Source organism: Leptodactylus fuscus, chromosome 6 (assembly GCF_031893055.1).
Source record: "Leptodactylus fuscus isolate aLepFus1 chromosome 6, aLepFus1.hap2, whole genome shotgun sequence".
Classification (NCBI taxonomy): Eukaryota; Metazoa; Chordata; class Amphibia; order Anura; family Leptodactylidae; genus Leptodactylus; species Leptodactylus fuscus.
Window position 1 is genome coordinate 185,098,279 of NC_134270.1, and position 13,933 is coordinate 185,112,211.

Here is a 13,933-nt window from a genome sequence, read left to right on the forward strand (position 1 = left end):
GTAATGTAATGTATGTACACAGTGACTGTACCAGCAGAATAGTGAGCGCAGCTCTGGAGTATAATACAGGATAAGTAATGTAATGTATGCACACAGTGACTGTACCAGCAGAATAGTGAGCGCAGCTCTGGAGTATAATACAGGATAAGTAATGTAATGTATGTACACAGTGACTGTACCAGCAGAATAGTGAGCGCAGCTCTGGAGTAGAATACAGGATAAGTAATGTAATGTATGTACACAGTGACTGTACCAGCAGAATAGTGAGCGCAGCTCTGGAGTAGAATACAGGATAAGTAATGTATGTACACAGTGACTGTACCAGCAGAATAGTGAGCGCAGCTCTGGAGTATAATACAGGATAAGTAATGTAATGTATGTACACAGTGACTGCACCAGTAGAATAGTGAGTGCAGCTCTGGAGTATAATACAGGATAAGTAATGTATGCACACAGTGACTGTACCAGCAGAATAGTGAGCGCAGCTCTGGAGTATAATACAGGATAAGTAATGTAATGTATGTACACAGTGACTGTACCAGCAGAATAGTGAGCGCAGCTCTGGAGGATAATACAGGATAAGTAATGTAATGTATGTACACAGTGACTGTACCAGCAGAATAGTGAGCGCAGCTCTGGAGTAGAATACAGGATAAGTAATGTATGTACACAGTGACTGTACCAGCAGAATAGTGAGCGCAGCTCTGGAGTATAATACAGGATAAGTAATGTAATGTATGTACACAGTGACTGCACCAGCAGAATAGTGAGTGTAGCTCTGCAGTATAATACAGGATAAGTAATGTAATGTATGTACACAGTGACTGCACCAGCAGAATAGTGAGCGCAGCTCTGGAGTATAATACAGGATAAGTAATGTAATGTATGTACACAGTGACTGTACCAGCAGAATAGTGAGCGCAGCTCTGGGGTATAATACAGGATAAGTAATGTAATGTATGTACACAGTGACTGTACCAGCAGAATAGTGAGCGCAGCTCTGGAGTATAATACAGGATAAGTAATATAATGTATGTACACAGTGACTGTACCAGCAGAATAGTGAGCGCAGCTCTGCAGTATAATACAGGATAAGTAATGTAATGTATGTACACAGTGACTGTACCAGCAGAATAGTGAGCGCAGCTCTGGAGTATAATACAGGATAAGTAATGTAATGTATGTACACAGTGACTGTACCAGCAGAATAGTGAGAGCAGCTCTGGAGTATAATACAGGATAAGTACTGTAATGTATGTACACAGTGACTGTACCAGCAGAATAGTGAGCGCAGCTCTGGAGTATAATACAGGATAAGTAATGTAATGTATGCACACAGTGACTGTACCAGCAGAATAGTGAGCGCAGCTCTGGAGTATAATACAGGATAAGTAATGTAATGTATGTACACAGTGACTGTACCAGCAGAATAGTGAGCGCAGCTCTGGAGTAGAATACAGGATAAGTAATGTAATGTATGTACACAGTGACTGTACCAGCAGAATAGTGAGCGCAGCTCTGGAGTAGAATACAGGATAAGTAATGTATGTACACAGTGACTGTACCAGCAGAATAGTGAGCGCAGCTCTGGAGTATAATACAGGATAAGTAATGTAATGTATGTACACAGTGACTGCACCAGTAGAATAGTGAGTGCAGCTCTGGAGTATAATACAGGATAAGTAATGTATGCACACAGTGACTGTACCAGCAGAATAGTGAGCGCAGCTCTGGAGTATAATACAGGATAAGTAATGTAATTTATGTACACAGTGACTGTACCAGCAGAATAGTGAGCGCAGCTCTGGAGGATAATACAGGATAAGTAATGTAATGTATGTACACAGTGACTGTACCAGCAGAATAGTGAGCGCAGCTCTGGAGTAGAATACAGGATAAGTAATGTATGTACACAGTGACTGTACCAGCAGAATAGTGAGCGCAGCTCTGGAGTATAATACAGGATAAGTAATGTAATGTATGTACACAGTGACTGCACCAGCAGAATAGTGAGTGTAGCTCTGCAGTATAATACAGGATAAGTAATGTAATGTATGTACACAGTGACTGTACCAGCAGAACAGTGAGCGCAGCTCTGGAGCATAATACAGGATAAGTAATGTAATGTATGTACACAGTGACTGTACCAGCAGAATAGTGAGCGCAGCTCTGGAGTATAATACAGGATAAGTAATGTAATGTATGTACACAGTGACTGTACCAGCAGAATAGTGAGCGCAGCTCTGGGGTATAATACAGGATAAGTAATGTAATGTATGTACACAGTGACTGTACCAGCAGAATAGTGAGCGCAGCTCTGGAGTATAATACAGGATAAGTAATATAATGTATGTACACAGTGACTGTACCAGCAGAATAGTGAGAGCAGCTCTGGAGTATAATACAGGATAAGTAATGTAATGTATGTACACAGTGACTGCACCAGCAGAATAGTGAGCGCAGCTCTAGAGTATAATACAGGATAAGTAATGTAATGTATGTACACAGTGACTGCACCAGCAGAATAGTGAGCGCAGCTCTGGAGTATAATACAGGATAAGTAATGTAATGTATGTACACAGTGACTACACCAGCAGAATAGTGAGTGCAGCTCTGGAGTATAATACAGGATAAGTAATGTAATGTATGTACACAGTGACTGCACCAGCAGAACAGTGAGCGCAGCTCTGGAGCATAATACAGGATAAGTAATGTAATGTATGTACACAGTGACTGTACCAGCAGAATAGTGAGCGCAGCTCTGGAGTATAATACAGGATAAGTAATGTAATGTATGTACACAGTGACTGCACCAGCAGAATAGTGAGCGCAGCTCTGGAGTATAATACAGGATAGGTAATGTAATGTATGTACACAGTGACTGCACCAGCAGAATAGTGAGCGCAGCTCTGGAGGATAATACAGGATAAGTAATGTAATGTATGTACACAGTGACTGTACCAGCAGAATAGTGAGCGCAGCTCTGGAGTAGAATACAGGATAAGTAATGTAATGTATGTACACAGTGACTGCACCAGCAGAATAGTGAGCGCAGCTCTGGAGTATAATACAGGATAAGTAATGTAATGTATGTACACAGTGACTGTACGGTATTAGATCTGTGCTGCTCTGACACCCGGATCAGCCATCCCAGGACATGTTGATCACTTACTGTACAGACTATGGGCAGGCTTTGGTACTGCAGCGCCGCCTCCTGGTAGTCTCTGGTACAGGGCCGCATTCTACTCTCACCAGTACAGGTTGTATCGCTGGGTGTCCTTACCCCGCAGATCTAATACAGGTGACTTATTGTAGGGATCATTAATAGTACATACATGATATCTCCTTTAGGCTGTGGCTCCATGTTACGGTAACGCAGCTTTTTTTGTTGCGCACACGTGGTCATGTGACTACAGGCCTTCCGTATATTTGGGATTATCTTACATTGCAGTCTCTCCTGTGATTACACGTCAGGGTCATTCCAGCTCCTTCTTTTGTCTGGATGGTTTGGCCGGTACGCGGGGCCTTCAGTGAAGCTTCTGCTCTTCAGCTCGTCCTGCTTGTCTGATGGTCTCACAATCTCCAAGGTCCAGAGCCCTGAGGGGCGAGATGGCAGCCATTACAGATGATGTCATCTCTTTACTCTCTTTTTATATGGCCAGCCGGAGGGGGGGTTGATCCCCCATTGACACCAGATCTGACTACGACTGCGGCACCCTCAGTAGCCACATCCCTGTGGAGAGCCCTCGGAACAGAAGATTTGTGTTGTCCATGTATTGACCTCACATTACAAATTGATCACCTTCACTTTATCAGGACCCCGATCTTCATAGGGACCCCAGACAGTGATGGGGGAATTGGGACGGGGGTCAATGGCTGAAGAAAGGATCGGTGACCCACCACCTAATACAGAAGATCCGCCATGACGGAGTGGATCAGTATGAGGCCACCACCACCGGCTCTCCTCGAAGTCCCCGAGTGACACCAAATGTTCAATTTCTTTTTCAAAAATTCTCTTCCTTGAGTTGATCTTTTTGTTCCGGATATTTCCGCCTAGCGAGACGTTGCCTGGAATCTGTTGGCGCTGCCTGATAAGTGCCGTCCTCAGGCCCTGAGCCCCTGTTTACCGCCGCAGTCACTTCTGCTCCGTCAATGGCCTATTGTTTCGGTGGTAATTGTACGTTGCTCCAGTGACTTCTACCTTCATGGTTTGGTGATCTGCATAGAAATTGGATGTTCAGTCTTGTCCTGTTTTGTAGTCGTGGCCCTGGTGCGGCCGTACGCTCACGGCAGCTCCTACCCCACTACAATGTCCATGCTAATACGTACATTGACTCCCGCCAGATAACGCGCCCCGAGATGTTACGCCCTATCACCCGTGTATTCGATGGAACGTCTAATAAATGACTTTTTGTTCTCCTTGTGCTACAGCCAAGAATTAACCCTATAATACAGAGAGTTCCTCCAATTCTCTACAACTCTCATGGCGGCCCGCCAACTATTGTTCATAGGCCGAGAAATATATTTGTGATGTGTCGCCCCCACCTGTAGTATCCAGGCCAGACGTCCCGACCAAGCCCTTATTATGGCATCGAGGCAGTCCTATGAGCAGTTGATGGCCCCTATGGTAGGGCCACATTCTTAGTGGTGCGACCACTATGGCACCCCTGAGCAGGTGTATGCCAAATAGTCATGCCAGGAACATAAAGCATCCGAGTAGAATGGCCCATAGTGGCCGTCGAGTGTAACAACCATACAAACACGTGTTGGGCAGGGCGGGGTCCGTACGCCTATACAGATGGGCGGAGCAAGGGAACCGATCTGCAATTTTTAACAGCAGAGAGAGGGGCCCGTCCCTGGTTAGCCCCACTCCATTACTGTTGGGGACGGGAGTTGTGCAGGACTCTCCTCTCCATATTGTAAACTAAAAGAGGGAAAAAGATCCAAGGATCATGGAAGAAGCCTAGAGGGAGAAGCAAACAGCGGACCGCTCTGTCCTCGGCGGCCAAATCTCTCACCATAGAGGGGGCAGAGCTGATGTTTGCTCTGGGTCTCTGTTGTTTACCAGTCCATTGCTGTGATATTTTTTACTTCCCCTTCTTTCCTGTGATGTTTTTGGATTTCCATCTCTTTGATCAGTGTTCTTGGCTTTCCTTGGCTGAGCTGTGATACTTCTCCACTTCTTCTTCTTTGATGTGATGTTTTTGTTTTTCCTCTGCTTTGATGGGTTTTCTCAATCCTCTTCCTTGCTGGGATGTTTTTGAATTTCCTCCGATGTGATATTTTTTGATCTCCTCTTCTTTGCTTTTATGATTTTTAGTTTAATCCTCTCGGCTGTGATGTTTTTTGTTTTCCATTTCCTTGCTGTGATGTTTTTGGAATCTCGTCTTCTTTGCTGCAGTCATTTCTTATTTATTTTTATTTTCTTTGATGTTTTGAGCTCTTCTTCTTTGCTGTGATGTTTTTGGATTTTTTCCTCTTCTTCCCTGTGATGTTTTTGGGTTTTCTCCTCTTTGCTGTGATGTTTTTGGATTTCCTGTTCTTCCCTGTGATGTTTTTGGGTTTTCTCCTCTTCTTTGCTGTGATGTTTTTGGATTTTCTCCTCTTCTTTGCTGTGATGTTTTTGGATTTTCTCTTCTTCGCTGTGATGTTTTTGGGTTTTCTCCTCTTCTTCGCTGTAATGTTTTTGGATTTTCTCCTCTTCTTCGCTGTGATGTTTTTGGATTCTCTCCTCTTCTTGCTGTGATGTTTTTGGATTTCTTCTTCTTCGCTGTGATGTTTTTGGATTTCCTTTTCTTCTTTGCTGTGATGTTTTTGGATTTCCTCCTCTTTGCTGTGATGTTTTTGGATTTTCTCCTCTTCTTCCCTGTGATGTTTTTGATTTTTCTCCTCTTCTTTGCTGTGATGTTTTTGGATTTCCTCTTTTTTGCTGTAATGTTTTTGGATTTTCTCCTCTTCTTCGCTGTGATGTTTTTGGATTTCCTCTTCTTCTCTGTGATGTTTTTGGATTTTCTCCTCTTCTTTGCTGTGATGTTTTTGGATTTTCTCTTCTTCTTTGCTGTGATATTTTTGGATTTTCTCTTCTTCTTTGCTGTGATATTTTTGGATTTTCTCCTCTTCTTTGCTGTGATATTTTTAGATTTTCTCCTCCTCTTTGCTGCGATGTTTTTAGATTTTCTCCTCTTCTTTGCTGTGATGTTTTTGGATTTTCTCTTCTTCTTTGCTGTGATGTTTTTGGATTTTCTCCTCTTCTTCGCTGTGATGTTTTTGGATTTTCTCTTCTTTGCTGTGATGTTTTTGGATCCCCTCTTCTTTGCTGTGATGTTTTTGGATTTCCTCTTTTTTGCTGTAATGTTTTTGGATTTTCTCCTCTTCTTCGCTGTAATGTTTTTGGATTTCCTCCTCTTCTCTGTAATGTTTTTGGATTTCCTCTTCTTCGCTGTAATGTTTTTGGATTTCCTCTTCTTTGCTGTAATGTTTTTGGATTTCCTCTTCTTTGCTGTAATGTTTTTGGATTTCCTCTTCTTTGCTGTAATGTTTTTGGATTTCCTCTTCTTCGCTGTAATGTTTTTGGATTTCCTCTTCTTCCCTGTGATGTTTTTGGATTTCCTCTTCTTCAGTTGTGGTATTTCTACGTGCGGCCCCTTGTGTATAGTAACCCTCTCCCCGGGTTCATTGCTCTTGTTATCCCGTTGATATAACTTTCGCAGCTGACATTCCTTATTTTCGGTGACAGCTTCGGCTCGGCATTAACCATTTGTGAGGCGACGATCCGGTTCTTTGATGCTCGTGTCTCGCTCATGTCGTAGTATTTTCATTCTCAGCCCCATGTAATGAATCTCTTTTGTTTCTCTCTATGTTTTTGGGTCTCCTGGGACATCCTGGGATTTCTTCCGTCACATATAGGAACAGGCTCCATTTTTCGCTCCTGTGAACAGAAACATTCCCGCGTGCTCTTCAGTCTGACAATGTGAACCTCGCTGAGTATTCTATGATGGCTTCATCTTTTTCATCTGCTGTTTTTGGATTTTTTTTTTGTTGGGGGGGGGGGGGGGGCAGTTTCCTGTATTGATTTCCAGTTGTCCTTCTTCCTTTATTGTCTTATTATAGAGTAAATCCTAATCTGCAATACCAGGCACAGCCATGGACAGGGGTGGCGCTGTGCCTGGACAAATTAGATGATCCCTAGTGTGTTGAATGGGGCCCAGAGCCCTAGAGCTGCTGAAGTTCTAATTCTCCATCCAGCCATATATTATTTGTAATGGGCCAACAATTCCACCATGATTGGTCATATCTTCACACTGTCATGGCAAGTTATTGGTTAATCATTTTGGAAAATGTTCAATATTGTCCATTAAAGGGGTTGTCCAGTATGGCCACTTGGCTCCCATTGACCTTTTGGGACCTCACCAATGGAAAGGATAAGCCATAGATAAAAAAAAAATCATCGCGAACCCCTTTAGACAGCTGAGTTTTGACTGCGTGGTCATTGTGGAGCCGGCCATACACATGATGATGGCCCAACCCAATGGTTTCAGCAGGACTGGCAACTATCTAAAGAGTATGGCGGCCTCCCGTTTCTCCTCTGACAGGAGGCATGTCCAGTCCTTCTGCCAGACCCTGTAGGTACATATATATACACCCAGCATGTCCCGAGGAGCATATGTCTATAGTGTGTGGACGGCTATAGAATAGGTCAGGGGTCATCACTCGTGACTTGTGGTTTTGCAGTTCTAGGTTTTAAATCAATGGATTGTCCCATCAATGTTCGGTCGGTGAAGGTTCTGGGGTCCAGGTTGGAGCTCCACCGATCAACCATTGAAGACTTAAGCCAAGGCCAGACCCCCTTCTATCTCCAGGTTCTCTGACTGTTCTCAGTAATTGTCTGTCTCTTCCCTACAGCCGCCATCCTTGACGATCAGACTGTCTGCGGTCGGGGCGAGAGGTTGGCGCTGGCTCTTGCTCGAGAACACATCAACAGCCACACACAAGGATCCTCCAGTGGTCGGGTAGAGGTGGAGATCTTCGAGCTGCAAAGGGACAGTCAGTACGAGACAACCGATACAAGTGAGTGCTCACTATTAACCCTTAACTCCTCACCACCCTTCCCCCGCTCCTCCCTGGGGTCTCTTAGACTGATACGGACAGTGGCAGATTGTAAGTACCCGATGTGTCAGACAGAGCCCCAGTCAGGGGTGTAACCCCAAGGGCCAGAGTGGAGGGGGTGTCCCTGTGATCCTGTCTATGGGTCCAGATCCCCCGGTGAGGTGGAGGCCCCACCAATGGCTGTACCCCGAGACCTCCATCCTGGCCATTACCATAATCTATACAGGAGTCTGCGATAATGACGCTCCCTGACTGTATAACTAATGTGCGCCGCCGATCAGCTGCATCTGGAATTCCTGCAAAATAATCTATTCGCCAAATCGTGACGCGCTTCGGTGCAGACCGCACATGTGCTGAATATAAACGGATTTGTGTTCCTACACGTAGGGGATGGATCTCGGGGAACCGATGTGTTTGCAGCACCTGATGGCCCTCCGGGCCCCTCCATGACGCTCCTATTACTGGAGAGGGCACTGTCTGGGGTCTCAGCTGCGGCCGTCCGGGAATGGCCTTAGATTTATCTGATGGGAGTCGCACCGCGCTCGCTCCAGAAGGTCCTTCCTTATAGATGTCAGAGATAAACGGCGCAGCGAGCGTCTGACCACGAAACGGATTTATTGTATGGAGAAACTTGAGGTCGATTCACTGCAGCTGCCGGGGGGCCCGAACGAAGGAACGTACCATGTATAATCTGCAGGACAGAGGGACCCGAGCGAAGGAACATACCATGTATTATCTGCAGGACAGAGGGGCCCGAGCGTAGGAACATACCATGTATTATCTGTACTACAGAGGGGCCCGAGCGTAGGAACATACCATGTATTATCTGTACTACAGGGGGGCCCGAACGTAGGAACATACCATGTATTATCTGCAGGACAGAGGGACCCGAGCGAAGGAACATACCATGTATTATCTGCAGGACAGAGGGGCTCGAGCATAGGAACATACCATGTATTATCTGCACTACAGAGGGGCCCGAGCGAAGGAACATACCATGTATTATCTGCAGGACAGAGGGGCCCGAGCGAAGGAACATACCATGTATTATCTGCAGGACAGAGGGGCCCGAGCGAAGGAACATACCATGTATTATCTGTACTACAGAGGGACAAGAGCATAGGAACATACCATGTATTATCTGTACTACAGAGGGGCCCGAGCAAAGGAACATACCATGTATTATCTGCAGGACAGAGGGGCCCGAGCGTAGGAACATACCATATATTATCTGCAGGACAGAGGGGCCCGAGCGAAGGAACGTACCATGTATTATCTGCACTACAGGGGGGCCCGAGCAAAGGAACATACCATGTATTATCTGCAGGACGGAGGGGCCCGAACGAAGGAACGTACCATGTATAATCTGCAGGACAGAGGGACCCGAGCGAAGGAACATACCATGTATTATATGCAGGACAGAGGGGCCCGAGCGTAGGAACATACCATGTATTATCTGTACTACAGGGGGGCCCAAACGTAGGAACATACCATGTATTATCTGCAGGACAGAGGGACCCGAGCGAAGGAACATACCATGTATTATCTGCAGGACAGAGGGGCTCGAGCATAGGAACATACCATGTATTATCTGCAGGACAGAGGGGCCCGAGCGAAGGAACATACCATGTATTATCTGTACTACAGAGGGGCCCGAGCGAAGGAACATACCATGTATTATCTGTACTACAGGGGGGCCCGAGCGAAGGAACATACCATGTATTATCTGCAGGACAGAGGGGCCCGAGCGAAAGAACGTACCATGTATAATCTGCAGGACAGAGGGACCCGAGCGTAGGAACATACCATGTATTATCTGTACTACAGGGGGGCCCGAGCGAAGGAACATACCATGTATTATCTGCACTACAGGGGGGCCCGAGCGAAGGAACATACCATGTATTATCTGCAGGACAGAGGGGCCCGAGCGAAGGAACATACCATGTATTATCTGTACTACAGAGGGACCCGAGCAAAGGAACATACCATGTATAATCTGTACTACAGAGGGGCCCGAGCGAAGGAACATACCATGTATTATCTGCACTACAGGGGGGCCCGAGCGAAGGAACATACCATGTATTATCTGCACTACAGGGGGGCCCGAGCGAAGGAACATACCATGTATTATCTGCAGGACAGAGGGGCCCGAGCGTAGGAACATACCATGTATTATCTGTACTACAGAGGGACCCGAGCAAAGGAACATACCATGTATAATCTGTACTACAGGGGGGCCCGAGCGAAGGAACATACCATGTATTATCTGCACTACAGAGGGGCCCGAGCGTAGGAACATACCATGTATTATCTGCAGGACAGAGGGACCCGAGCGTAGGAACATACCATGTATTATCTGTACTACAGAGGGGCCCGAGCAAAGGAACATACCATGTATAATCTGCAGGACAGAGGGGCCCGAGCGTAGGAACATACCATGTATTATCTGCAGGACAGAGGGGCCCGAGCGAAGGAACGTACCATGTATTATCTGCACTACAGGGGGGCCCGAGCAAAGGAACATACCATGTATTATCTGCAGGACAGAGGGGCCCGAGCGAAGGAACATACCATGTATTATCTGTACTACAGAGGGGCCCGAGCGTAGGAACATACCATGTATAATCTGCAGGACAGAGGGGCCCGAGCGAAGGAACATACCATGTATTATCTGTACAACAGAGGGACCCGAGCAAAGGAACATACCATGTATTATCTGTACTACAGAGGGACCCGAGCAAAGGAACATACCATGTATTATCTGTACTACAGGGGGGCCCGAGCGAAGGAACATACCATGTATTATCTGCAGGACAGAGGGGCCCGAGCGAAGGAACGTACCATGTATTATCTGTACTACAGAGGGGCCCGAGCGTAGGAACATACCATGTATAATCTGCAGGACAGAGGGGCCCGAGCGAAGGAACATACCATGTATTATCTGCAGGACAGAGGGGCCCGAGCGTAGGAACATACCATGTATTATCTGCAGGACAGAGGGGCCCGAGCGTAGGAACATACCATGTATTATCTGTACTACAGGGGCGCCCGAGCGAAGGAACATACCATGTATTATCTGCAGGACAGAGGGGCCCGAGCGAAGGAACATACCATGTATTATCTGCAGGACAGAGGGGCCCGAGCGAAGGAACATACCATGTATTATCTGCAGGACAGAGGGGCCCGAGCGTAGGAACATACCATGTATTATCTGCAGGACAGAGGGGCCCGAGCGTAGGAACATACCATGTATTATCTGTACTACAGAGGGGCCCGAGCGAAGGAACGTACATGTATTATCTGCAGGATAGAGGGGCCCGAGCGAAGGAACGTACCATGTATTATCTGTACTACAGAGGGGCCCGAGCGAAGGAACATACCATGTATTATCTGCAGGACAGAGGGACCCGAGCGTAGGAACATACCATGTATTATCTGCACTACAGGGGGGCCCGAGCGAAGGAACATACCATGTATTATCTGTACTACAGAGGGGCCCGAGCAAAGGAACATACCATGTATAATCTGCAGGACAGAGGGGCCCGAGCGTAGGAACATACCATGTATTATCTGCAGGACAGAGGGGCCCGAGCGTAGGAACATACCATGTATTATCTGCACTACAGAGGGACCCGAGCGAAGGAACATACCATGAATTATCTGTACTACAGAGGGGCCCGAGCGAAGGAACATACCATGTATTATCTGCACTACAGAGGGGCCCGAGCGTAGGAACATACCATGAATTATCTGTACTACAGAGGGGCCCGAGCGAAGGAACATACCATGTATTATCTGCAGGACAGAGGGACCCGAGCGAAGGAACATACCATGTATTATCTGCAGGACAGAGGGGCCCGAGCGAAGGAACGTACCATGTATTATCTGTACTACAGGGGGGCCCGAGCAAAGGAACATACCATGTATTATCTGCAGGACAGAGGGGCCCGAGCGAAGGAACATACCATGTATTATCTGTACTACAGAGGGGCCCGAGCGTAGGAACATACCATGTATTATCTGTACTACAGAGGGGCCCGAGCGAAGGAACATACCATGTATAATCTGCAGGACAGAGGGGCCCGAGCGAAGGAACATACCATGTATTATCTGCAGGACAGAGGGGCCCGAGCGTAGGAACATACCATGTATTATCTGCAGGACAGAGGGGCCCGAACGTAGGAACATACCATGTATTATCTGCAGGACAGAGGGGTCCAAACGAAGGAACATACCATGTATTATCTGTACTACAGAGGGGGCCGAGCAAAGGAACATACCATGTATAATCTGCAGGACAGAGGGGCCCGAGCGAAGGAACATACCATGTATTATCTGCAGGACAGAGGGGCCCGAGCGAAGGAACATACCATGTATTATCTGCACTACAGAGGGGCCCGAGCGTAGGAACATACCATGTATTATCTGCACTACATAGGGGCCCGAGCGTAGGAACATACCATGTATTATCTGCAGGACAGAGGGGCTCGAGCATAGGAACATACCATGTATTATCTGTACTACAGGGGGGCCCGAGCGAAGGAACATACCATGTATTATCTGCACTACAGAGGGGCCCGAGCGAAGGAACATACCATGTATTATCTGCAGGACAGAGGGGCCCGAGCGTAGGAACATACCATGTATTATCTGCAGGACAGAGGGGCCCGAGCGAAGGAACATACCATTTATTATCTGCAGGACAGAGGGGCCCGAGCGTAGGAACATACCATGTATTATCTGTACTACAGGGGGGCCCGAGCGAAGGAACATATCATGTATTATCTGCACTACAGAGGGGCCCGAGCGTAGGAACATACCATGTATTATCTGCAGGACAGAGGGGCCCGAGCGTAGGAACATACCATGTATTATCTGTACTACAGAGGGGCCCGAGCGTAGGAACATACCATGTATTATCTGTACTACAGAGGGGCCCGAGCGAAGGAACATACCATGTATAATCTGCAGGACAGAGGGGCCCGAGCGAAGGAACATACCATGTATTATCTGCAGGACAGAGGGGCCCGAGCGTAGGAACATACCATGTATTATCTGCAGGACAGAGGGGCCCGAACGTAGGAACATACCATGTATTATCTGCAGGACAGAGGGGTCCAAACGAAGGAACATACCATGTATTATCTGTACTACAGAGGGGGCCGAGCAAAGGAACATACCATGTATAATCTGCAGGACAGAGAGGCCCGAGCGTAGGAATGTACCATGTATTATCTGCAGGACAGAGGGGCTCGAGCATAGGAACATACCATGTATTATCTGTACTACAGGGGGGCCCGAGCGAAGGAACATACCATGTATTATCTGCAGGACAGAGGGGCCCGAGCGAAGGAACATACCATTTATTATCTGCAGGACAGAGGGGCCCGAGCGTAGGAACATACCATGTATTATCTGTACTACAGGGGCGCCCGAGCGAAGGAACATACCATGTATTATCTGCACTACAGAGGGGCCCGAGCGAAGGAACGTACCATGTATTATCTGCAGGACAGAGGGGCCCGAGCGTAGGAACATACCATGTATTATCTGCAGGACAGAGGGGCCCGAGCGTAGGAACATACCATGTATTATCTGTACTACAGGGGGGCCCGAGCGAAGGAACATACCATGTATTATCTGCACAACAGAGGGGCCCCAGCGAAGGAACATACCATGTATTATCTGCAGGACAGAGGGGCCCGAGCGTAGGAACATACCATGTATTATCTGTACTACAGGGGCGCCCGAGCGAAGGAACATACCATGTATTATCTGCACTACAGAGGGGCCCGAGCGAAGGAACGTACCATGTATTATCTGCAGG

The 13,933-nt window shown here is 47.1% G+C and overlaps 1 protein-coding gene across 1 annotated transcript in view; it reads left to right on the top strand.

Annotated features, from left to right (window-relative positions):
• The window catches only part of GRIK5 (glutamate ionotropic receptor kainate type subunit 5), a 313,335-nt gene that overhangs the window by 142,904 nt on the left and 156,498 nt on the right, over positions 1-13,933 (top strand). The window contains exon 3 of the mRNA XM_075278006.1: positions 7,903-8,067. Within this exon, the coding sequence (XP_075134107.1) occupies positions 7,903-8,067 (165 nt within the window). The remainder of the gene's footprint in view (positions 1-7,902; positions 8,068-13,933) is intronic.